Source organism: Hemicordylus capensis, chromosome 1 (assembly GCF_027244095.1).
Source record: "Hemicordylus capensis ecotype Gifberg chromosome 1, rHemCap1.1.pri, whole genome shotgun sequence".
NCBI classification, from domain to species: domain Eukaryota; kingdom Metazoa; phylum Chordata; class Lepidosauria; order Squamata; family Cordylidae; genus Hemicordylus; species Hemicordylus capensis.
In genome coordinates this window covers 431,523,186-431,544,722 of record NC_069657.1, presented here as the reverse complement: position 1 = coordinate 431,544,722, position 21,537 = coordinate 431,523,186, and the positions used below count along the sequence as shown (strand labels likewise).

General features: G+C 46.7%; 2 protein-coding genes and 1 long non-coding RNA gene across 19 annotated transcripts in view; 1 reads left to right on the top strand and 2 right to left on the bottom strand.

Annotated features, from left to right (window-relative positions):
• Positions 1-6,722, bottom strand: part of LOC128352485 (cullin-9-like) — a 56,857-nt gene extending 50,135 nt beyond the window's left edge. For 6 of the 14 annotated variants that reach the window (XM_053313111.1, XM_053313128.1, XM_053313164.1 and 3 more), the window contains exons 1-2: positions 6,603-6,713; positions 3,206-3,270 (exon numbers count right to left, since the gene is read on the bottom strand). The gene's annotated coding sequence lies outside the window, so the exon portion shown is untranslated. Of the gene's footprint in view, positions 1-2,522; positions 2,819-2,945; positions 3,048-3,205; positions 3,271-6,602 lie in introns of all 14 variants that reach the window. The other 8 variants (XM_053313136.1, XM_053313177.1, XM_053313117.1 and 5 more) reach the window with 6 other exon arrangements.
• Positions 6,722-12,046, top strand: LOC128352720 (uncharacterized). 2 transcript variants are annotated; one of them, XR_008320619.1, is made up of 3 exons: positions 6,722-6,863; positions 7,786-7,999; positions 10,879-12,046. It is a non-coding gene; the product is annotated as an uncharacterized LOC128352720 (long non-coding RNA). The 2 variants fall into 2 exon arrangements; XR_008320625.1 differs by having other exon boundaries at positions 6,729-6,867.
• MRPL2 (mitochondrial ribosomal protein L2) lies at positions 9,767-20,467 on the bottom strand. Of its 3 annotated transcripts, XM_053313280.1 has the most exons (9): positions 20,384-20,467; positions 20,193-20,254; positions 19,275-19,363; positions 18,216-18,381; positions 15,851-15,992; positions 15,583-15,698; positions 12,042-12,152; positions 11,080-11,153; positions 9,767-10,046 (listed from the first exon to the last, which is right to left on the bottom strand). In XM_053313280.1, exons 3-9 carry the CDS (start codon positions 19,347-19,349, stop codon positions 9,834-9,836), a joined length of 897 nt encoding a protein of 298 aa, XP_053169255.1. In that variant the 5' UTR covers positions 19,350-19,363; positions 20,193-20,254; positions 20,384-20,467; the 3' UTR covers positions 9,767-9,833. The 3 variants fall into 3 exon arrangements, with proteins under 3 accessions (XP_053169255.1, XP_053169256.1, XP_053169254.1); XM_053313281.1 differs by lacking the exon at positions 20,193-20,254 and having other exon boundaries at positions 20,384-20,455; XM_053313279.1 differs by having other exon boundaries at positions 20,193-20,444.
• Positions 20,468-21,537: the final 1,070 nt, after the last annotated feature.

Here is a 21,537-nt window from a genome sequence, read left to right as displayed (position 1 = left end):
GCCTAAAAAACTAACAGTGCAATCCTAAGCCTGTTTACTCAGAAGTAAGCCCTGTTGAACTCAATAGACTCACTCCCTAGTAAGTGAGAGAGAACTCATTGGGGGGGGGAGGGAAGAGATTTCTTTATCTGCCCCAGCTACAGCTGAAGAGCACAGGTAAAGGAGCACTGCTAATAGGGATGTGCACGGAACCGCGGCGGGGCGGTTCGAAGGTGGCGGGGGCGCCGCTTTAAGAGCGGGGGGAGAGTGCACTTACCCCTCCTGCCGCTTTCCCCCCGCCAGCTTCAGTTTTTTAAAAAGCTCATCGGGGCAGCAGCATACTCCCCTGCCGCCCCGTTGCCCTCGTCGTCCGGATATCACCAGAACGCTCCGGTCATATCCGGAAGACAAGGGCAACGGGGCAGCAGGGAGGTATGCTGCTGCCCCAATGGGCTTTTTTTAAAACCTGACGCCGGTGGTGGGAAAGCGGCGGAAGGGGTAAGTGTACCCCTCCGCCGCTCTTAAAGGGAGACCCCTGCCGCCCTCAAACCAGCAGAAACACCAGTTCCATGCACATCCCTAACTGCGAATTAATATTGTCTAGAGACATCAAGTTAAAGTTCCAAATAAAGTAGTTTATTTGAGAAATCCATCAGGGATAGATTAAGACCGATCATGCCTCTTGGCTAGCTACGTACAGGAAATGAGGAGGGAGAAGAAGGAAGTTTGTCTTTCCATGTGCGAGAATGAAACCTGAGACTATCAGTCTAACAAAGGGGACGTAGAGTAGAGTATAAAAAGCATGGTCAGAGAAGGAATGCCCTTATTGGCTGTCTCCACCCCTAATGCCCCTAGTGGTCAATAAAGTTGCTGGGGCTAAGAGTCGATGCAACCAGACTATAAAACTAGAGATCAGCCCATAGCAGCCCAGAACTAGACCCTGAAGGTGCCACCTGGCTCCTAAACTGTCAGCCTTGTTCCCTTCTTTCATTGAGCTGATATAGAGTAGTTCATGGCTAAGATATCAATCTTTCTGCTAAGGAACTCGTCTCATTAGGTATTTCTGAATAACTTTGTAGGGCACATGCTCTGTTCCTGCAGAGTGCCAGCAAGCCAGTTGGGGCTCACCACTAGAACACACATGAAAATATCTTTTAAAAGATCACAGATTTCTTTCTCTTTATAAAACCTGATGGAAGAAATGAAGGTGTTTCATTTTATGAGAAATTAATATTTATTATTTACTTGGGACATTCACTGTCCTCTACAGGAGCATGGCCATTATCTTCAGCAGAAGGGCCATTGAGATTATAAAAAGATAGTGCCAGCTATCCTCAGGGAAACTTCAAAGGGAACCAGCTACTAGATAGTTTGATCAGTCTTTTCCCCCTATGCCCAGGTCCGATGACCAATTTGCACGTCAATAAAGATAGTGTTTCCCTGTAAAGTTCAAAAATGGCCCTTGATGATGTTTTATTCATTTCAGCCCCCAACATTAATATAATTTCTGTGTGTACTCTATCAAAGCTCACAATCTTTAAAATAAAAGAAGTTTGTATTTAAAGTGCTATGAAGACCAAGTGAAAAGTATTTTCTTTTTCAGTGAAGAACACCCTTGCAGCTGTACAATGCAAGGGAAGCTATCTGTGGGCAAAGACATTCAGATAAAAGTGTCCATTATAGATATTCTGGTAGAGCAGTGTTTCTCAACCACCGGTCCCTGGACCGCTGCCGGTCCCCGAAGGGTTGAGTGCCGGTCCCTGACTGGGAGTCAACCCCCCCCCCAACTGAAATCAAGGCACTCACTTACTCAATTTTGCACATGGCACGGAAGAGGAAGAGTATCACGGAGGCATGGGACCCTTCTTGTGCCTTGCCTCCACGTGCTGCTGAGATCTTCCTACAGCTATCTTATTCCCTATCTTTACAGCTTCAAACTGTATGCGATGCGGGGGCATGGAGGAAAAAGTATGGCAGTGGGCGCCACTTGAAGGGCTGCTGGTTCTTGCATGCTCATTGCTTGCAGCCAAAGGTTGGTTGATTGAAACCCAGCTGCCTGTTGTGATCAAGGCGCCTTGAGAGGGAACGCTGTTTCCCTCTTGCATCAGTGGGGCTTGCTTGTATGTTGTTTTCATTGGCCCCATGTAGCTTTTGAATTTTTCTAATGGCCCAACATCCCCTCTCCACTGAGTAATCACAAGCACCTCCACTCCAGACATACTGGAGACAAATTTGTTCACCCAGGCTTTTAGATTCAGGGGTTCTCAACCTTGGGTACGCAGATGTTGGTGGACTTCTACTCCCATAATCCCCAGCCATAATGGCCAAATGCCATTGTTGCTGGGGGTTATGGGAGTTTAACTGAGGGACCCAAGGTTAAGAACCCCTAATATTCCGTGTTTGCAAAAGATTCCAAATTTAATTATTTTAATGCTTATATTATTTTCATTCTAAACTGCCCAGAGATGCAAGTTTTGGGCAGTATAGAAGTCTGATAGATAGACAGATAGATAGATAGACAGACTTGAAACCCCTTTACTAACTGCTGGTCCGGGAAACTGCACATGAAGAATGTAGCGGTCCTTGAAACTCTGCACAAAGAATTTAGCGGTCCTTGACTCCAAAAAGTTTGAGAAACACTGTGGTAGAGGAATTCCAGGGCTCGCCAAAATAGAGTCCAAAAAATCAACAGTGAAGTGGACAGACTCAAATATCCTCTCAGCCATGAAATATGATGGGTGACCTTGGGCCTGTTACTGTCTCTCATCCTCGTTCACCTCACAGGGTTGTTTGGGTGACAAGTTGGAGGAGGGTGAACAACATATGCTGTCCTCAGTTCCTTAGAAGAATGACAAAATAAACCATTTCACAATTCAGATCTCATCTCCATTATGAACTCCCTAGATGGCTTTAAGCAAACCAGCCTCTACACGACTGAAGTACAGGGAAACGTAATGCTGACCTACCTCACAGATTTGTTGTAAGGATTACTGCATATGTATGTAACTTCCAAAGCAGTAGCGATGTTTGTTGTTGTTGGTTGCACCAGACTAAGAGTCTTGTGGCACCTTGAAAGAATTGTGGTATAAACTTTTTCATGAACGAAAGCCTACTTTAGTAAACTTGTGAAATATCCTCATTTGGCAAATTGTGTATGTATATATACATGCTTTGAACCCCCAAATATCCCTACATAAGTTTTTATTTAAAATTATGCATATCCTACCTTTCCACTAAAAGCAAGTCTTCAAAACAGCTTACAAAACCAACACTGAAAAGCAATAAACAATCCTAAAAAAAAGTAAAGAATACAAATAAAACCAGCAGAACAGATGTGCCAGCAATACCATATTGGCTGGTTCACATCAGTCACTGATAAAAACCTGGGGCAAATCATTTCCCCCGACCCCCCACCAGGCATCTAAATAGTAAAGATTACACTAGGTGAGTCTCCAGATAGGAGTGAGGTTGGCAAGGATGCTACCACAGAAAAAATCCTCTGTGATAGCTACCTGCCTAATGTCCAAAAGTGGTATCAGGCAGTGGACTTCAGAAGATTCTCTCACTTGACAGGCAGGTTCATGTAGGGGTGTGTGTCTCTTTAAATACCCAATTCCTGGACTACATAGAGTTTTATAGATCAGACAGTTTTATAGAACTTCTCCCTCTCACATAACACTAGAACCAGGGGTCATCCCATGAAATTGATTGCCAGGAAATTTAGGACCAGCAAACGGAAGTACTTTTTCATACAACGCATAATCAACTTGTGGAATTCTCTGCCACGAGATGTGGTGACAGCCAACAACCTGCATGGTTTTAAGAGGGGTTTGGATAACTTCATGGAGGAGAGGTCTATCAATGGCTACTAGTCGGAGGGCTATAGGCCACCTCCAGCCTCAAAGGCAGGATACCTCTGAGTACCAGATGCAGGGGAGTAACAGCAGGAGAGGGCATGCCCTCAACTCTTGCCTGAAGGCTTCCAGAGAAATCTGGTAGGCCACTGTGTGAAACCCGAATGCTGGACTAGATGAGACTTGGGCCTGATCCAGCATGGCTGTTCTTATGTTCTTATGAACCTTGAACTGCATATTCTTTCCCTGTTTATTCTTCCACATCCCCTGCTGTCTTTCCTGCATCTCTTTCTCAACTGCAAGACCAGATTCAATCCCTGGCTTCTCCAGGACGTTTTTCACACAGCAGGCTTTACTGCAAGTCCGAAGTTGCCCAAAAAAACCAATGCAAAAAGTGGACTCTTTTTACCCTGGATATAAATAGGGCTACACTCTTAATGTGCAATGAGAAACCCAAATCGTGTGTGAAGTAGTTCACAGGGACTTTGGGGTAAATCTGGCTGATATGAGCCCCTGGTGGCGCAGTGGTAAAACTGCCGCCCTGTAACCAGAAGGTTGCAAGTTCGATCCTGACCAGGGGCTCAAGGTTGACTCAGCCTTCCATCCTTCCGAGGTCGGTAAAATGAGTACCCAGAATGTTGGGGGGCAATATGCTAAATCATTGTAAACCGCTTAGAGAGCTTCCAGCTATAGAGCGGTATATAAATGTAAGTGCTATTGCTATTGCTATATGTGAATGCACACTCTCCATTCCGGAGGAGATGTGAGCTAAAAGCCCTGTGAGAAAAATGTCCAGGCAAGGCTGGGAAATGCCCATCCTAAACCTGGAGAGCTGAGGCCAATCAGTGTATCGAGTTAGATTGGGGGTGCACAACTCAAATACTCCAGTGGGCCAGAACCAACCATGACTTGTATGCGGGCGGGAGTTAGGTCAGCTTTCACTGCATTAATTGTTACATTAGAGTTAATATTAATGAAAACAATTATTAGCTTCTTGTGGATATCTTCCCCCATCACGGGACTCACAATTTTAACCAAGGATAGTGGCCAGAAAATAGGACCTGTCCCTGCTCAGTCAGTGGGGCACCTGGAATGCATGCCAACCCCAAACAAACTGAAGGTGTGTTCAGGCCGCAATCCTGAAAATGCTTACTTGGGAGTAAGCCTTACTGGGGGGAGCCTTCAAAGGGTAAGGGGAGCCCAGGTGGGGGCGGTGAGAAAGGAAAAAAGATGCTTACCCAGGCAGGGCGCTCGCCCTCCCAGTGTGACCCCGAGTGTGTTCTCCCCTCCTTTACCAAGCCACTGGCTTGGCAGCAGCTTGGTTCTGGCCTCCTCGCATGTGCAAAAGCCATTTGCATGGCCTCCGTGCATGCCCTCTGTGTGCACACGCGGAGGCCAGAACCAAGCCGCCACTGAGCAAGCAGCTTGGTAAAGGAGAGAGGAGGGGCCATGACAGGGCAAGGGAAGGCAAGCAGAGGTGCTGGCAGCCATGCCACCTGGGTAAGCACCTTTCCCCCTATCTCGCCGCCCCCGCTCTGCTGTCCCTTACTGTGCCAAACTGCTTTGCCCGAACCTGGCCTGGTTTGATTCAATCACGGACAGAACCGGCCCCAGTTTTGTCCATGCTCAAACCCCCAAAGCAGCCCCGGTTCAAGGTGAACCGGTTCAGCATGAACCATTTGTGCACACCCCTAGTCTCCTCTGTCAAGGTGCCCCAGGCAAAGCTGGTCTGAGCGCCCACCCCCTTACCCCATTGCCCACTTGGGCACACTCCTGGCCACAGCAGGCGGAAGGGTGTGTGCCAGGCAGGTGACAAGGAGCGTGCACCTGCCCTCCTCACTGCTGCCAATACCCTCCACTTTGTGGCAAAGATGGAGGCAGATGTGAGGTTGGGTGATGGGGAACACTTGCCCCCTTGCCCACCCTCCTTGCCATGGCCACCTCCAATTGCCACAAAAGCGAAGGGCAGGCAAGCAGGTGGATGCTCCCCATCACCCACCCACCCACCTTCCTCTCTGCTGCTGCTGCTGCTGCTGCAAAGTGGTGGCAGCAAGGATGGAAGGTGCATGCTCCATGGCACCCATCCTCCTGCCCTCCGTCTGTTGTGGCCAGGAGGGAGGGAGAGCAGACAGGTGAAGGGGGGCAGGAGGAGGGGGCAGACTAGGGCGGCGACCCTGGGTCCCACAGCATGGTGTAGTGGCTAGAGTGCTGGACTAGGACTGGGGAGACCCGAGTTCAAATCCCCATTCAGCCATGACACTAGCTGGGTGAGTCTGGGCCAGTCACTTCTCTCTCAGGCTAACCTACTTCACAGGGTTGTTGTGAAAGAGAAACTTAAGTATGTAGTGCACCGCTCTGGGCTCCTTGGAGGAAGAGCGGGATATAAAATGTAATAATAACAATTATTATTATTATTACCCAGACTGTCACCACCCCTGCTAGCTTTGTGCTTAGCTAACTTGAACGGGTTGTCCTGAAAACACTGGAAAGATCTTCAGAGTACAGAGCAGGTGGATGGAGTGCCTTCAATGCCAATGCCGCCGCCCCGCATCCCCCCGCCCCATGGATGCCACCCCGCCCACTGCGAGGACAGGCGCAAGCCCATTAGAAGCCAGTCGTGGTGGGCGGGGCCTAATAAAAGGGCGTGGCGGGCGGGGAACTAAAGAAAAGGGCGCGCCTCAGTCCTGCTGCTGCAAACGGGAATGGAATGTGCTTCGTTAGTCCCGCTGCAAACTTAAGGGGAATGATTCGGCCGGGCGAGACGCCTACCTTCCTCGGAGCCCGAACGCCTCGCAAAAGCCGTCGGAAAGCCCGGTTGCCAGCGTCTCCTACTATTGACCCAGCTGAGCCGCTAGCTTGCTTCTTCCGCGTTTCCTGCGCATGTCTCTCTTTCCCAGTGACGTAATACGGGTCCTTTCGCAAGGCAAACTTGTGGTTTTTGCAGCAGCAGTAGCGAGTAGCCCCTTCGAAAGAGGGAGGTAGGAAGCGGCAGATGGGCTTGTCTGGCAGCGCCGCTCTCCCCTGCTCTTTGTAGGTATCTATATACCTTTTAAGCTTTGCATGTAGCGTTGGTGTGCAGATTGCACGCCTTGCATTTCGTGGCAGCCTGGTCCCCGTTTAGAATTGCTCTGTGCCCGTCTGCGGAGGGTAGCGCTTCATGCATCTAATGAAGTAGGCTGGATACCATAAGCAGGGCTGTCTCTCGTGGGGCGCGGCGTGTGCAGGGTTTCGGAGGGGGGGGTTGTGGGGGAGAGTGCGCGTGCAGCTGCAGATGGGCGTGAGGTGGAGTTTCCTGCCCAGGGTGTGGGGCACCCCAGGCTAAGCCTGCATGGGTATCCCCACCGCCACATTCCCTTGCCTGCTTGCCCCCCTCCACTGCCCCATTGCCCCCTCCACTGCCCACCCACTGCCCCATCTCTTGGCCACAGCAGGGGGTGAACGGGAAGGTAGTACTGGGGAGTGTGCGCCTGCCCTCCTGAGTCGCCGCCGCTTCTATACAGGCAGCCTCCTGGTGCCCAGAGTTCTTTCGAGTCCTGGACTGGCCCCCCACCTGGACTAGCCCCCCACTTCCTAACGGCAGCCGCTCAGGAGGCAGGGCTGGGGGGCGGGGTCAAGGGAGAAAGCACAGGCACAGCTGCAGGTGGAGCAGGAAGAGGAGCGAGTGAGCCTGCAAGGGGCCCGCTGGCCGCGCTCCTCCTCCAAGCAGCAGACGCGATGCTGCTGCTTAGCCGCGGGTGGGGTGGGAGAGCGCGCGTGCGGCGCCTGGGGAAGCGCCCCACCCAAAGGACAGCAGGTCTACTCAGTACTCTCACCCACGTCCTGTGAGACAAGTCAGCAGTACTACTGCTGTTCGCAGCACAGCATCTCTCCGGTGGAATGTTGCTGGTGCCTGCCTTGTTCCATTTTATATTGTCAGTCTTTTTTGGACAGGGAACCATCTTATTTATTTCAGGATTTGTCTCCATAAAGTGCTTCGAGAACTTTTGTTGAAAAGCAGTGCAGAAATGTTCGTAGTAGGGAGTAATTGTGGAAAACAGGAATGACAGAGACTCTCTCCAAGCGGCATCATGCATGTGCTGGACACTGGGAACGCCACTCTAACACTCTGCACGCTTATGCTGGATCTTCCATTTAACATATTAGATCATTAGAAGAACCCCTGTTTGGTAAGGTTAATTAATTCTGCAGATGCCATCACTGCTGCGCATGTTTCAACTTCCATCTTTGCAAGAATGTGTTGTATGTATGCCCCCAATACTTATTTTTCTCAAGCATATCTAAAGTGCCAAGCTCTTTATCTGGGAGCACTACCCCATAACCCTAGATGCATTAAAGCTGAATATAACAAAGAGAATGAACTTAAAAGAGAAGATGGAATAAGAATAGGCAAACTGGGCAAAGAGACATCTTTTAAATGTGGCGATTCTCTTTATTTAGCAGCGGGAGAGTAACTGGCCCTATCCACCCCCAGCACAGGACCTCCAGTGACTGTTGCTGGTGTGTATCTTATGTTTCTTTTTAGAATGTGAGCCCTTTGGGGACAGGGAGCCATCTTATTTGTTTGTTGTTTTTCTTTGTAAACTGCCCTGAGCCATTTTTGGAAGGACAGTATAGAAATTGAATTATTATTATTATTAATAGCTATGCCAGGAAATGAGGATGTCTACTGCCTCAATGCTAGATTGGCCCACCCACCAACAGGAACTTAGGAAGCTGCCTTATACCGAGTCAGGCCACTGGTCCAGCTAGCTCAGTACTGTCTACACTAAATGGCAGTAGTAGCTCACCAAGGTTTTTGACAGGGGTCTTTCCCAGCACTAGGGATGTGCATGAACCTTTGCCCTGTTACGGGCCTCTGAACAGGTTTGAACACTGGCGGTTCGAGGCATCTGAAGGTGGGGGTGGGCGAGGGTGCATACCCCTCCCTCCACTTCCCCCTCACCAACACTCACTTGAAAAATGGTCTGGCGGAGCAGCATCATACCTCCCTACCGCTCCATCCACTCTTTGGACCTGAAGTAGGCGGAGGTCGCTCGTAAACCTTTGCACGTTGTACCCTGCTGACTGGTTTTCAAGCGAGCACTGGCAGGGGAGAAGTGGGGCAGGGGGAAGCAGACCCTCCTCCCCTTAAAGTTGTCCCACTCCTATCTTCGCACTGGCCCCCACTGATTCTGTGCACATCCCTAGGCTGAACCTGGGACCTTCTGCATACAAAGCAGATGGTCTACAGCTGAGCTATATCCCCATCCCCAGTCAGGGAGAGTAGCCCCTTTTTACTTAAAGTGTGTATACTGTGAATTAATTATGTAATTATTGAGAGTATTTTCTTTGTAAAATCAGGTCAGCTTTTAATCTGCTTTATCAGAGAAGTACAAAAAGCCTTAACATAACAGATCCTGGTTTTCTGAGACAGGCAAAATAAAAGGGGTGGGAAATCATTTTCTTGCTTTATCTATGAAAACTTCCTCTTTCCAGCTGAAATAGACACCATCCAGCTGTGTTCAACAATCAGAACTATTACCTTCTTAAGGCCACATGAATAGATAAGAGCCAAGTAATCCAACTGAATCAGGAGAAGGCAACCTTGGCTCTCCAGCTGTTGTTGAACTACAACTCCCATCATCCCAAGCCATACAATTTATTGTGGCTGGGGATGATGGGAGTTGTAGTTCAGCAAAAGCTGGAGAGCCAAGGCTACCTATCCCTGCTTTGTAAACTGTAGCTTGAGATCTGACAAAGTAAACATGTATTAGTGGCCTGATTCCATGTAGAATTAGGAGCACTTAAGCCCAGTGATTTAAGTGGACTTAGCTATAGCTAATGCTGCATAGAATCCAGCTACAAGTACTGTATGTCAATTATTTTCCAAAAATGTGCTGCTCTCTCCTGTAGGATCCAGCCCTTGTACAAAAAATGCACCCTAGCAGACCAGCTGAATTGGTAGAAGGGGTAGATTTTATTGACAGAATCCCAGACAGCTCATCCTACAAGGGCCAACCATCAACACCGCGTATCTGCTGTTGGCAGGTTTACATAGCTCTTCATGGGTGGGAGGGGTCTGATCTTCCGTCCCGCCCAGCCCCCTTTGCGTTGCCACAGACCACTCCTTGGGCGCTTTCCTAGCCACCGGTTCCGGCCAGCTTTCCCAATGATCTCCTTGTTATGGTCAACATTGGAAACTCGTCCCACTGTAGCCATGCAAGTCTCCAGCACCTGTGAGAGGGAGTGAGGCAAGATATACAGCTAGGTATAGCTCCTAAGCATCCAAACAACAGAGGTGAAGGAACAATGTTACTGCCACAAGCCTCCCACATCATCATATCTTTAATTTGAAACATCTGCCACTGCAGATGTGCAGTGGCAGATGTCCGGAGGCCGTTTTATGGGCCTTGGAACAGGTTCGAACACTGGGAGGTTTGAAGGCAGTGGTGTACTTCCCCCTCTCTCCGCTTTTCCCCTGCTGGTGCTAGGTTTTTGTAAAGTCCTTCGAGGCGGCAGTGTACCTCCCTGCCGCCCCATCCCCTCTTCGGCTGGAAGCATCCGGCATGCCCTCCCCCACCCTTAAAGGCTGACCCGCCTTTGAACCACCCCCGCCCAGTTCCATGCACATCCCTACATGCAGGCACACCCCAGGTCAGTTAGCAGCTCCCATCTGCCAAGAGAGGAGCTCTGCTGAGGGTGCATAACTCTTGGAGACCATTGACTCTAAAACAGTGATACATATGCTGGTAACCTCTAGGCTTGACTACTGTAATGCATTCTATGCTAGGCTGCTCTTGTACGTGCTGATAGGTTTCCGAACTTAATACAAAGTGCTAGTTATTACATATTAGGCCCTCAACTGCTTAGGCCCAGGGTATTTAAGAGAGCGCCTTCTCTGTCGTGAACCCTGTCGCCTATTAAGATAATCTGGAGAGGTCCGATTGCGGTTGCCGCAAACTCGTTTGGTGGCAACTCGGGACCAGGCCTTTTCTGTGGCTGCCCCAGGGCTTTGGAACATGCTCCCTGCTGAAATAAGAGCATCTCCTTCTCTGTTTGCTTTTAGGAGGACTCTGAAGATGTACCTGTTTTCCCAGGCCTTCAACCGAGATTTGATTTTTAAATTTTAATGTTTATTTATGACTTTTATGAATTTTAAATGTGTTATGTTAATTCTGTACACCGCCTAGAGATTTTTATACTAGGCGGTATATAAATTTAATAAATACATAAATAACTGCACTAAAAAGACTTTGGAAGTTAGTACCTGCATTTGCCTCTTGGAGGGCAACTGTATAATTACTGTGCCATTCACCTTCCTTAGTAACACGCCACAGGTTCCTGTAACAGTATGCAAAGAGAGTTTTGTCTGCATTCCAATATAATTTGACTCGGAACTTTCCAGGGGCATCTTGTGGCCACTGAGGGAAACAGGATGCTGGACTTTGGGTCTCATCCAAGCAAGGCTTTTCTTATGTTCTCATGACTCTACAGCCCAACTCATCCTGGGAGCAGCATGGAAGCCATTTGCCCATGGCTTCTTCCCTAAGTGCTCCAGTAGGCATCTGAATCCAGGAAGCATGTGGACAGAGGAAGGTGCCAAGTTCCTTCCCAGCCTATCACTGCCCCACCTGTACGATAGGTTTGTTCTGCTCCTGTGTCAGTGACGTTCCTGCCACCTTCAAGGATCGCTTCCCTCCTCCTTGAGCAGAGCCAAAGAGCCCAGCAATACCTCATGAACAGCACCAGTAGAATAATCTCTTCTGTGACATATGACTGGACAGTCCCTATTCAGGCTCTATTAACTTAAACCCTAAATGTCACAGTTTTACTGTCTCCCACACCAATGACCAGTAGAAAGGGTTTTGCTCAAAGATGGTAAGAGAATAAGCAGCCATATGCTTGTGATTCTCCTATACTACAGCTGTAAAGATGCAAAAGGGAACATAGGGAACTGCCTTATACCGAGTCAGACCACTGGTCCATCTAGCTCAGTACTGCCTACACTGACTGGTAGTGGCTTGTCCAAGGTTTCAGGCAAGAGTCTTTCCCAGCCCTACTTGGAGATGCCAGGGATTGAACTTGGGACCTTCTTCATGCAAAGCAGATGCTCTACCACTAAGCTATGGCTTCATCCCCTAAAAAAAACAACACCAAGACCTAGCTGTCCCAATTCTAACCATCCAACCCAAGTTTGCGTCACCCCGCCATGCCGATTCCAGTCTCTACCTGCTGCTCGGATATACTGTGCTCCTTTCCCAGGATGGCTCTCCAAGTTGTTGATGAGGGTCCCAACTGGCAGGGCTCCAACTGGATATGCATCTCCCTCATTAGCCAAGACTGAAAGACAAACGCCCCACCACAAGATTAACACACTCAGACTGCTAGCAGGTAGGAACTCGAAGCAGAACATCCTGATCAGACCCCACGGCTTCAACTTGGGCTGGCTTAAGGCAGGGTCAATTGGTAAACAAGAGAGGTTCAATCCCTCCCTAATGAAGGCACCTATCTGATCTGAAGCCTCTTGAGGATCAGGGGATAATTTCTCTTATTAAATTTCTCTTAAGTTTCTATACTGCCAAAAACGCACATCTCTTGGTGGTTTACAATAAAAATACAATTAAAACATTAACAATTTAAAACTTAAGACCTATTAAAAGTGTTAAACTATTAAAACTGTAAATCTAATTAAAAGCCTGGGTGAATAGATGCAACTTGACTGGCCATCTAAAAGTTGTCTTAGATATGCCTGGAAGAAGACTTGACCTGTAAGACTCCATCATGTAGCCAGAGTCAAGAACTAACCATTCTGAGCCATTATTTGCTTCTAAGCCAAGTCAGTAGTTTGATGGAGTGAGAACAATGCTGCATTCTGGATGGGTTAACACTGGTATATGGAGGTTCCAACTAAAGCCAGTGGAAGGGCCTTGACTATCTCATCGCTGCCATGAGAGGATCACCGGGTCCAGATAATCAACCTTCTTGATACATTTTTCATATCAATCTGAACTTGCATGTGTACCCACAATGGAAAATTTGAGGAGAAGAAAAGGACAGTATCTAAACATGCCCAGAGTTGTATTAGTCATTGCTTAATAAGGAACTTATTTTATTAATCAATATGAATTTTGCTGAGTTTTTAAAGGGAGAATTCAACCAATGGAGGGCTTGAAAAGCTGACGTAATTTGGCTGAGGTATAAAGGCTGGAGACCTGGTATGTTGAAAGAGCCTTGTGTTTGTTTTAGGGCCTTTTGTTTGTTTTTTCAGACTAATAGTTTTTCAAGATGAAGAGAAGCTTCTTTGAGAGGCACTCTCTCCACCTTTCCCTTATTTTCCCTTTTTTAGCCAAACTTCTATTTTTGCTGTAAGGTTAATAGAGCGCCTCTAATTTCTGAGACTTCTAGAGACTCCTCAGTTTGAAAATTGGTAGATACCAAATTTTATTTGTATTCTGACTGTGAATTTTTTTTAATACTGTCTCCTGCTGGGAACAAGTAGAGCTTCCAAGAGATCTAAACAGGAGGAGGAAAAAGAATCTGACTGAACTGCATAGTTGTCTGAAGCTTATCGTGTTGCATTGAAAATGCTTCTTTCTATGTTTCTTTTCCATGCATGCATCTAAGTTCCTTTGTTTAGTTTCTCCTTACTTTCTCTGTAAAACATTTAATGCCTAAATGCCCTGGGGATTTGTCCAAATGCTAAATGGACAAAGAAGCACCTTTTACCGTAGTGAGTCTCTTTATTTAGCGGAGGAGAGTAACTGGCCCTATCCACCCCCACCACAGTACCTTCAGTGATTGTTGCTGGTGTCTATCTTATGTTTCTTTTTAGAATGTGAGCCCTCTGGGGACAGGGTTCCTTCTTATTTGTTTGTTATTTCTCTGTGTAAACCACCCTGAGCCATTTTTGGAAGGGCGGTATAGAAATTGAATTAATAATAATATTATAATAATAATCAGGATAAAACAAACCAGTCTAACACCTGTCTGACTGTGTAAACAACAACAATAATAATACTACTGGCTCAGTGGTTTTACTGGAATGAATTAAAGTGGTTTATTATTATTACTATTATTAGTCAATAATAAATAAATAAATAAACCACTTTAATTCATTCCAGTAAGCCAGTATTCTGAGAGTAGGGGTGTGTGTGCTTTTCTAGTTACACGTATTCCCATCAGTTAGTCCCCTGGGGCAAATAAAGAACCTGATTTTCACCTCTGATGAGAGGGAGGGGGTTGAATTGTCATCCAGATCCAGTGCTCAAAATTATGTGAGAAAAGGAGCCCCTTCCTGTGCGCCCTGCAAGGCTACAGAACCACTTCCCGGCGGAACGGGAATTTGCGGCAGATCAGAAAGAGGTCCCTCCAAAAGGGAGCCTCTGAGCATATCACCCGTATGGGCCAGTTCCATGTCGGTTGGAGGATGGGGGAAAACACTGGAACTCACAAAGGGTGTGAGGGTCAGGAGGACAAGGAAAAAACGCAGCTGTGAAGACAACGGGGACGCAAGACAAACCAGGAGCAAATGGCGACTCCCTTCCCCCCTTCGCACACAGTAGATTTAGAAAGGAGCTCTGGCGAACGAAGGCTGAGTGGACGAAGAAAGCTCTGTCTGCGAAGCGAGACAGGACAGAACTGGGCCGGAGAGGGAGTTACCGAGAAGGGGAACAGCGTGCTAAAATCCTATTGGCCCTGTCTCAAAGCATGCAGAACGTAACAATACCTGTCATGTCATGGATGCCCTCCCCATACCTTGGAAGAAGGGGACTGGGGCCTCTCTGATAATTAGTTTTCATTCTTTTGCTGTATAAACTGCTTTAGGAACCTCTGTTGAGTAAATATTATTAATAATAATAGTTCAATAATATGCCAGTAACCTGTTTGCTGAGCCTCCCAAAGAGTCTGAGCCCCAGGATACTTTAAGGACTGCCTGTTCTCAAATTAATCTACAAACTTTTAAAAGATCTTCAGGGAGGGTTCTGCTCTACATGCTGACACATACAGAGGCATAATTGTCATGAGCACAGAACAGGGCCTTCTCCATGGTTGCCCCAACTGTGGAACTTCCTGAAGAGATCCATACTGCTCTCAGTTTTTTTATAAGCACTTCTCTCTCTCTCTCTCAAAACTGGCCTGTTAATTTGGATTTAAGGGTATGAAAGGCTGCTGTGGAGGATGCAGCAAGAGCTCCATCCTCTCAAAGAGTCAGGAAACTAACTGTATGCAAGTAGGGGGAAGAAGAAATTTTAATTTCTCTTCCCTCTCCACAAAAGCCCTTTCTGTGTAAAGGTCATGCAGCCCGTATGGACACATCCCTGGTTACAAAAAGGGCTTTTGAGGGGAGGGGAGAGAAGCAAAAATAAATTTCCCCTCCCTACACTGCGATGCAAGCCTCGTGTGCAGTTAGTTTACTGACTCCTTGGGAGCTCTTGCTCTGTCCTTGAAAGGCTGCATGGCATGTTAGCCATGACATGTAAGGCAGCACAACATGTCAGCCAATTGATTGAAAATTAACTGAATGTTTAATATGTTTTGTGATACCTTTAGATATTGTACACAAAGGACAAAGAGTGGTTTCAGAATGTAAAAATAAATACAAACAAAGAGAAAATTTCCCTAATTCTTCAGCTTAGATCCACCACACAGAATATGCCATATTTAACTTGTGGCCATCTGTGAAACCTCAGCGGAGGTGTAAAATTGAACCCAACCTGAACCCAACCTATTAGCTGTGACCACTCCTTCTCAGTAGCGAAAGTGTGTTTACCTGCCATCCTGCCTATCTGTCCAGATGTTTTGATGATGTTGCCAACCTCCATGTTTTCCGTTGCAATGATCCAGCGTTTCCGCTTCCCTCCAGCTACCAGAGCTATGTTACCTGACCTGCCATAGACAACAAGAGAGCCTGGATAATCAGCTGTCAGCCCCACATCCAGCTACCCAAGAGAAAAACATGCCACATTCTATGAATCTTCTGAGCCACAGATCTCTCTACATACTCTCCAGGTTGTCCTAAAAATTGGGCTGCCACTCACCTGCACGGGTCATCTAGGATCTCAATCACCTTCTCCTCAAAGGTGACAGGCTCCGCTCCATCTTGAGGATGCAGCCTTCGGAAATCAATCATGCGGTAGAACTTCTTAAACCCCCCTCCAATTCCATGCACACGGATACGGCCTAGTGTTGGGCACAGCACTTATTAGTCAACATGTATTAATTTGAACTAAATGAACGGTTACAAAGACAAATATCTCCCAGTCTGCCTGTTGGTGACTGTCCTACAGAAGCTGCCCCATATTAGGGTGGCTAAAAATAAACCTAACATTGTTATTAAAAAAATATTTCATGTATGTACATACTGCTTTTCAATACAAAAAAGTTCTCAACAGTTTACATAACAGAAGGTATGAGGAAATGATTCCCTATCAAAAAAAGGGCTCACAGTCTAAACAAAATCCACCCCCCCCACACACACACACACCACTGACAACAGTCACTGGAGAGATGTTATGCGTGACCTGAACTCAGACAGAAATAAGAGCAAACAGTTCCTGTTTTGTTTTTAAATCAGTTTTCTAGTCTTCTTTGCTACCGATATAAATTGGGGGTGTGGAATACTTATGAATCAGAAACAAACAAAAGATTTAAAATGGCTGCTTTCATTTACCTACAAACAACTGATGTTATCCAACACCCATAATTTCAAATGTTGCATAAACATTTTGAATGGTTGATTTGTTCCTTATTTGAGAGTATGAATCCTAAAATAAAAATGTTATTGAGCAAGACAGAGCTGGTGCAGCTGTGCGCGCAAGATACAAGCTGTGCAGTCTCAGCTCAGCCAGGCGTCCACTCAGTGGCCTTGAGAAAGTCACAATTGTCTCCATTTCAGCCTACCATCTGTGATATGAAGATAATAGCACTGGCATGACTTATAGAACTGTTGTAAGAATGAATTTATATGGCATGCTTTGAACCCTTGAAATGCACTGTATCGGGGTAGCCCACCAAAGGCTCCCCAGTTGTTGGAATACAACTCCCATCATCCCCAGCAAAAATTATTGCAGCTGGGGATGATGGGAGTTGGAGTCTGACAACATCTGGAGATCCTCAGCTTGGCCACCTTTGCATTGTATAAATACAAAGTTCTGTTAGTATTATCATCAGAGTGATGTGCTTACTAACTTGCGTTTGGCATCCACCATGTTCACGCATCCGATTTTCACTGAGAGGAGTTGCGGCTCAGCAGCAGAGCATATGCTTTACATTCAGGAGGTGCCAGGTTCAATCTGTGGCATCTCCAGTTAAAAAACAGCAGGGCCAGGAAGAACTTCTGCCTGCAGCCTTAAAAAGCTGCTCCCAGTCAGCGCTAACAGTACTGGGCAAAATGGACCCATAGTGCGACTCAATATAAGACCACTTCACATCAGCAGATGTGCAAACTGGGTCAGTTACACACAAAATATGCAAAACGGCTACAGCTGTTTTTGCTAGCGTAAACTAGTTGCCTGACCCTGAGCTAAATGCTTTAGGCCACTTATACAAGTGTTCTTGACGTAAGAAATAAAATGTGGGCACAATAATTAAGTACTGCACATATTTCTTAAAATTTCCATTTGCCCACTCTCGTTCATACAACCTCCCCACAGTTTCCTGCCCCACAGTTTCAACATTTCCAAAGATTTTTCTTTATTATCCTGATTGCAGACAGTCTTTGACAATGCTTCATCTCTGCCCCATCTCACTGAGCCATGCCTTGTCTCTTAGATCTTACCAGCCCCTGATCTGACAGAAGTTGGACCTGAGAGAAGGCCACATTAATATATTTCCAGAGGTCCATGCCTTCGAAACTCCAGGGAACAATATTTCCTTCACCTGGATGCCAACAATTAGCTCTGAAAGTAACTTGACAGAAGCATGTGTACAAACTTGTATGCTTGCTAATAAGAATACCTTTAAAATATTACAAAGCAGTTTATCATTTTCTTGTCCTAGGAGAAGGGCAATATTTTATTTATCTATTTATATAACATATTTCCATCTGTGGGCAGTTTATGAGCCCCTGGTGGCGCAGTGGTAAAACTGCCGCCCTGTAACCAGAAGGTTGCAAGTTCGATCCTGACCAGGGGCTCAAGGTTGACTCAGCCTTCCATCCTTCCGAGGTCGGTAAAATGAGTACCCAGAATGTTGGGGGCAATATGCTAAAATCATTGTAAACCGCTTAGAGAGCTCCGGCTATAAAGCGGTATATAAATGTAAGTGCTATTGCTATTGCTATTACAATTAAAATCATTTGATGAATATGAGACTTAAAAAATTATCCTCAACTCTCCTTATATAGGAAGTTATCTAATTTTCTGAACCTAGGCAGGCCTTTAGGGGCCACTGCATGGAACATACCTGTATGATCTCGGCCTCCTGTCTTTTTCATGGCAATGGGATCGATTGTGTACTTGACCCTGCATTTCCAAAAGGGATCGTTAGTAGAACAAGCAGCAGAAGTGCTGATTCCACAGTATGCATGGAGTTGCCCAGCAATACAGATGGGCTTGGAAGATGCAGGTATCTAGAAAAGAAAGAAAGCAAACAGCATACAGTTCTACCCTAATTCTTCTAGGTAAGTCCAGGGTGTGAATGATGTAGATCTGAGCTATAATCTTATAACACTTTGCTTTCTGATGTGTTTCAGAAGTAAAGTGCTCCCAGACCTTGACAACTGGTTAGGGGCATAGCAAGCTGCACAGCGGTCTAGGGACAGCCCCCATCACTTTTCTCTCCGCACACTGCTGGCTTTCCTACACCATGTTTCTCCCACCACCATCATGCTTCTCCTCTCCGATTGCAGAGGCCGGCACACTTGTGCATTGGCCACGCCCCTTCCCCCTGCATCTTCCTAGTTGCCCCCGAAGAAATGTGTAGCAGTTCCCTTGCTCTCCAGCACAAAGCACTTACTTCCACCAGTGAGATGCTTCCTGTTTCTCCAAGCATCCAGCCAGTTTGAAGCAAGCACATTGCAGGCTGGAGAGGGTGAGAAGACAGCTGCATATTCCTTCCCAGTTGGCCCAGAAGATGCAGAAGGAAGGAGCATGGCCAGCATAGCAAGTTGCTGTCGTGGTGGGTGGGTGGGTGAGTGGGTGGTGGGACACAGTGGAGGTGAGGCAAGGTAGTGGGCCCGAGAAACACCACGCAGCACAGGAGAGAAATGTGGCAATGGAGTAGGATGGTGAGGGGCACCCTGGGGAAAGCAAAGAGGAGCCTTGGTGGAGTATAAAGTATTTGGAGCACGTGGAGAGGCACCATTCAGATAACAGACCCCCCTCCACACATGATAAAGGGATGTGCTGTGAGGGTGTCAGAATGTCCACAGAGGATGTCACGATGAGTGCACTCTCAGGACACCCCCTTTCTAACTGCGTGGGCAAATAAGGTATTGTCCAACTGGCCCAAAATGTCTCCTACCTGTGAGAGGCAAGGACCTGAAGTCAGCAGCAGTGACCCAAAGCTCCGAATCAAGGTAGATACAGCCATGACCATCAACTTTTTCCTTGCTGTAAAGGGCGGGGGAAATCCATTAACAGTTTATTGATTCTCTGAAAGGAAGCAGTGTAGCCTCTAATTTTTTCATTTGTGTGCAGAATGAGTCTTTTTCTGGATGGCAGTATCAAGGCAGTGTGTGCACACGTGCATTCAGAGTGAGGCTTTCCTGATTCAACCTGAGCGGGATCTAAAATTGACTGAGTGGTCATCAAAAAACCTGTGTGCACACAAACATGCACAGACCTTAGAGCAGATCTGCTTAACTTAGGCACCCCCCAGGTGTTTTTGGACTACAACTCCCATAATCCCCAGCCACAATAGCCAATAGCCAGGGATTATGGGAATTGTAGGCCAATATCTGCAGGAGGGCCAAAGTTGAGCAGTCCTGCCTTAGAGGAAGGGAGTTGGGTAAAGGGCATCAATCATCATCATCCTCTCTCTCTCACTCACACCCAGAAAGAAAACAAGGGCCAAACTACAGGTTATATTGAAGCCCACCATAATGAAACAGGAAGTAAAGAAGTGCCTTTTGGTGTAGTCAAAAAGCAACCATGGGAGCGGGTTCTGGATCAGGACTAAGGGTCTAGAAGTGTGGTTGGACAGCATCCCCCCCTGTTCTGGTAACTGGTAAGCACCTAGGCTTACCCCTACGCAGCATGATCCTAAGCAGTCTTCGTAAAATAAAATAATCTCTTACTCGGATCTCAGTTCTACTCTCTTCAGCGGACGTTACCCCTAAGTAAGTGAGTCTTGCTTAGTAGCCTTAATTGCGAAAAAGACGCTTAGGTCCCGATCCTAGCCCACTTTCCTGCCAGTCCCACTGATCTCAATGGGCCTTACTTTCAAGAAGACGTGCGCAGCGGAGATCAGCCTGGAATTATTGCAGAGAAGTCTCTCTACAGCTGCAGGGATCAAGCAAAGCACAAGGAAAATAACATTCTCCCAGGACTGACGTATTTCTGCAGTACTGACTCCATGCTCGATGAGATCCCCGGAACCGAAGGATATCACCCCCCACTGCCTCCACTCACCCTAAACGAGACCCCGCGCTCTTAAGACCGTCATTTCCCGCAGACTGCTGAAGTCCACCGAGCATGCGTACACAGTCACCCGGGAGGCGCCTCGGAGGAAGCACCGCCTCCTCCTTTGATGTTCGATTTTGGTTTGGAACGGTGGCATGGAATACGATGCAAAAGCTAGAATGGATTTGTTGCTTTAGCATTGCTGGGGATGGTACTCAGAAACCCTGTTTTATTTATATCTACTTTTTCTTCTCTGCGGAGAAGCAAATAAATAAATAAATCTCACTCTAAACCATACATTAAATGTATCATCACTCAGGAATGTAAATCACTACCTGATATCCATTTGGCACAAAATTTATTTATTTTTAATATTTATATCTTGCTCTTCGCCCAAAAAGCCCAGAGTTATGTTCAAGGTTATGTTTATCCTCACAACAATCCTGCAAGGTAGGTTAGGCTGAGATATAAGTGCAGCAGAGTCATCTAGTCAGTTTCATGGCTGAATGGAGATTTGAACTTGTATTTACTGCAGGCTAATCAATCCAGTCAATCGTTTTCCCCGTGACACTCTATTATTATTAACTTATTATTATTATTTTACATTTATATCCCCCTCTTCCTCCAAGGAGCCCAGAGCGGTGTTCTACATACTTGAGTTTCTCTTTCACAACAACCCTGTGAAGTAGGTTAAGCTGAGAAAGAAGGGACTGGCCCAGAGTCAACCCAGCTAGTTTCATGGCTGAATAGGGATTTGAACTCGGGTCTCCCCGGTCCTGGTCCAGCACTCTAACCACTACACCACACTGGCTGCGAAAGCTAGGCTTTGAAGCAGCAAGATAGAAAAAGTATTGACGCTTTTGAACTTTGGTGCTGGAGAAGACTTTTGAAGATACCATGGACAGCCAGGAAAACAAACAAATGGATCATAGAACAAATCAATCCAGAATTTTCACTTGAGGCACAAATGACCTGGCTAAAACTATCCTACTTTGGACACATTATGCGAAGACCCAACTCCCTTGAAAGTCCATAATGCTGGGGAAAGTTGAAGGGAAGAGAAGAGGATGACCAGCAGCAAGGTGAATGGACTCGATTACGACAGCAATGAATGCACCACTGAGAGACCTTAAAGCTAAGCTGAAGACAGATAATCTTTATAT

What these genes read in the sequence shown, in the direction of transcription:
- MRPL2 (XM_053313280.1), bottom strand. Translation starts at nt 19,349, where the DNA reads ATGGTCATGGCTGTATCTACCTTGATTCGGAGCTTTGGGTCACTGCTG. An exon ending in ACAGATAGGCAGGATGGCAG is followed by an intron (nt 12,153 to 15,582) that starts GTAAACACACTT and finishes TTTGTCTTTCAG; the next exon opens with TCTTGGCTAATGAGGGAGAT. An exon ending in ACAGTATATCCGAGCAGCAG is followed by an intron (nt 11,154 to 12,041) that starts GTAGAGACTGGA and finishes ATACTGTTACAG; the next exon opens with GAACCTGTGGCGTGTTACTA.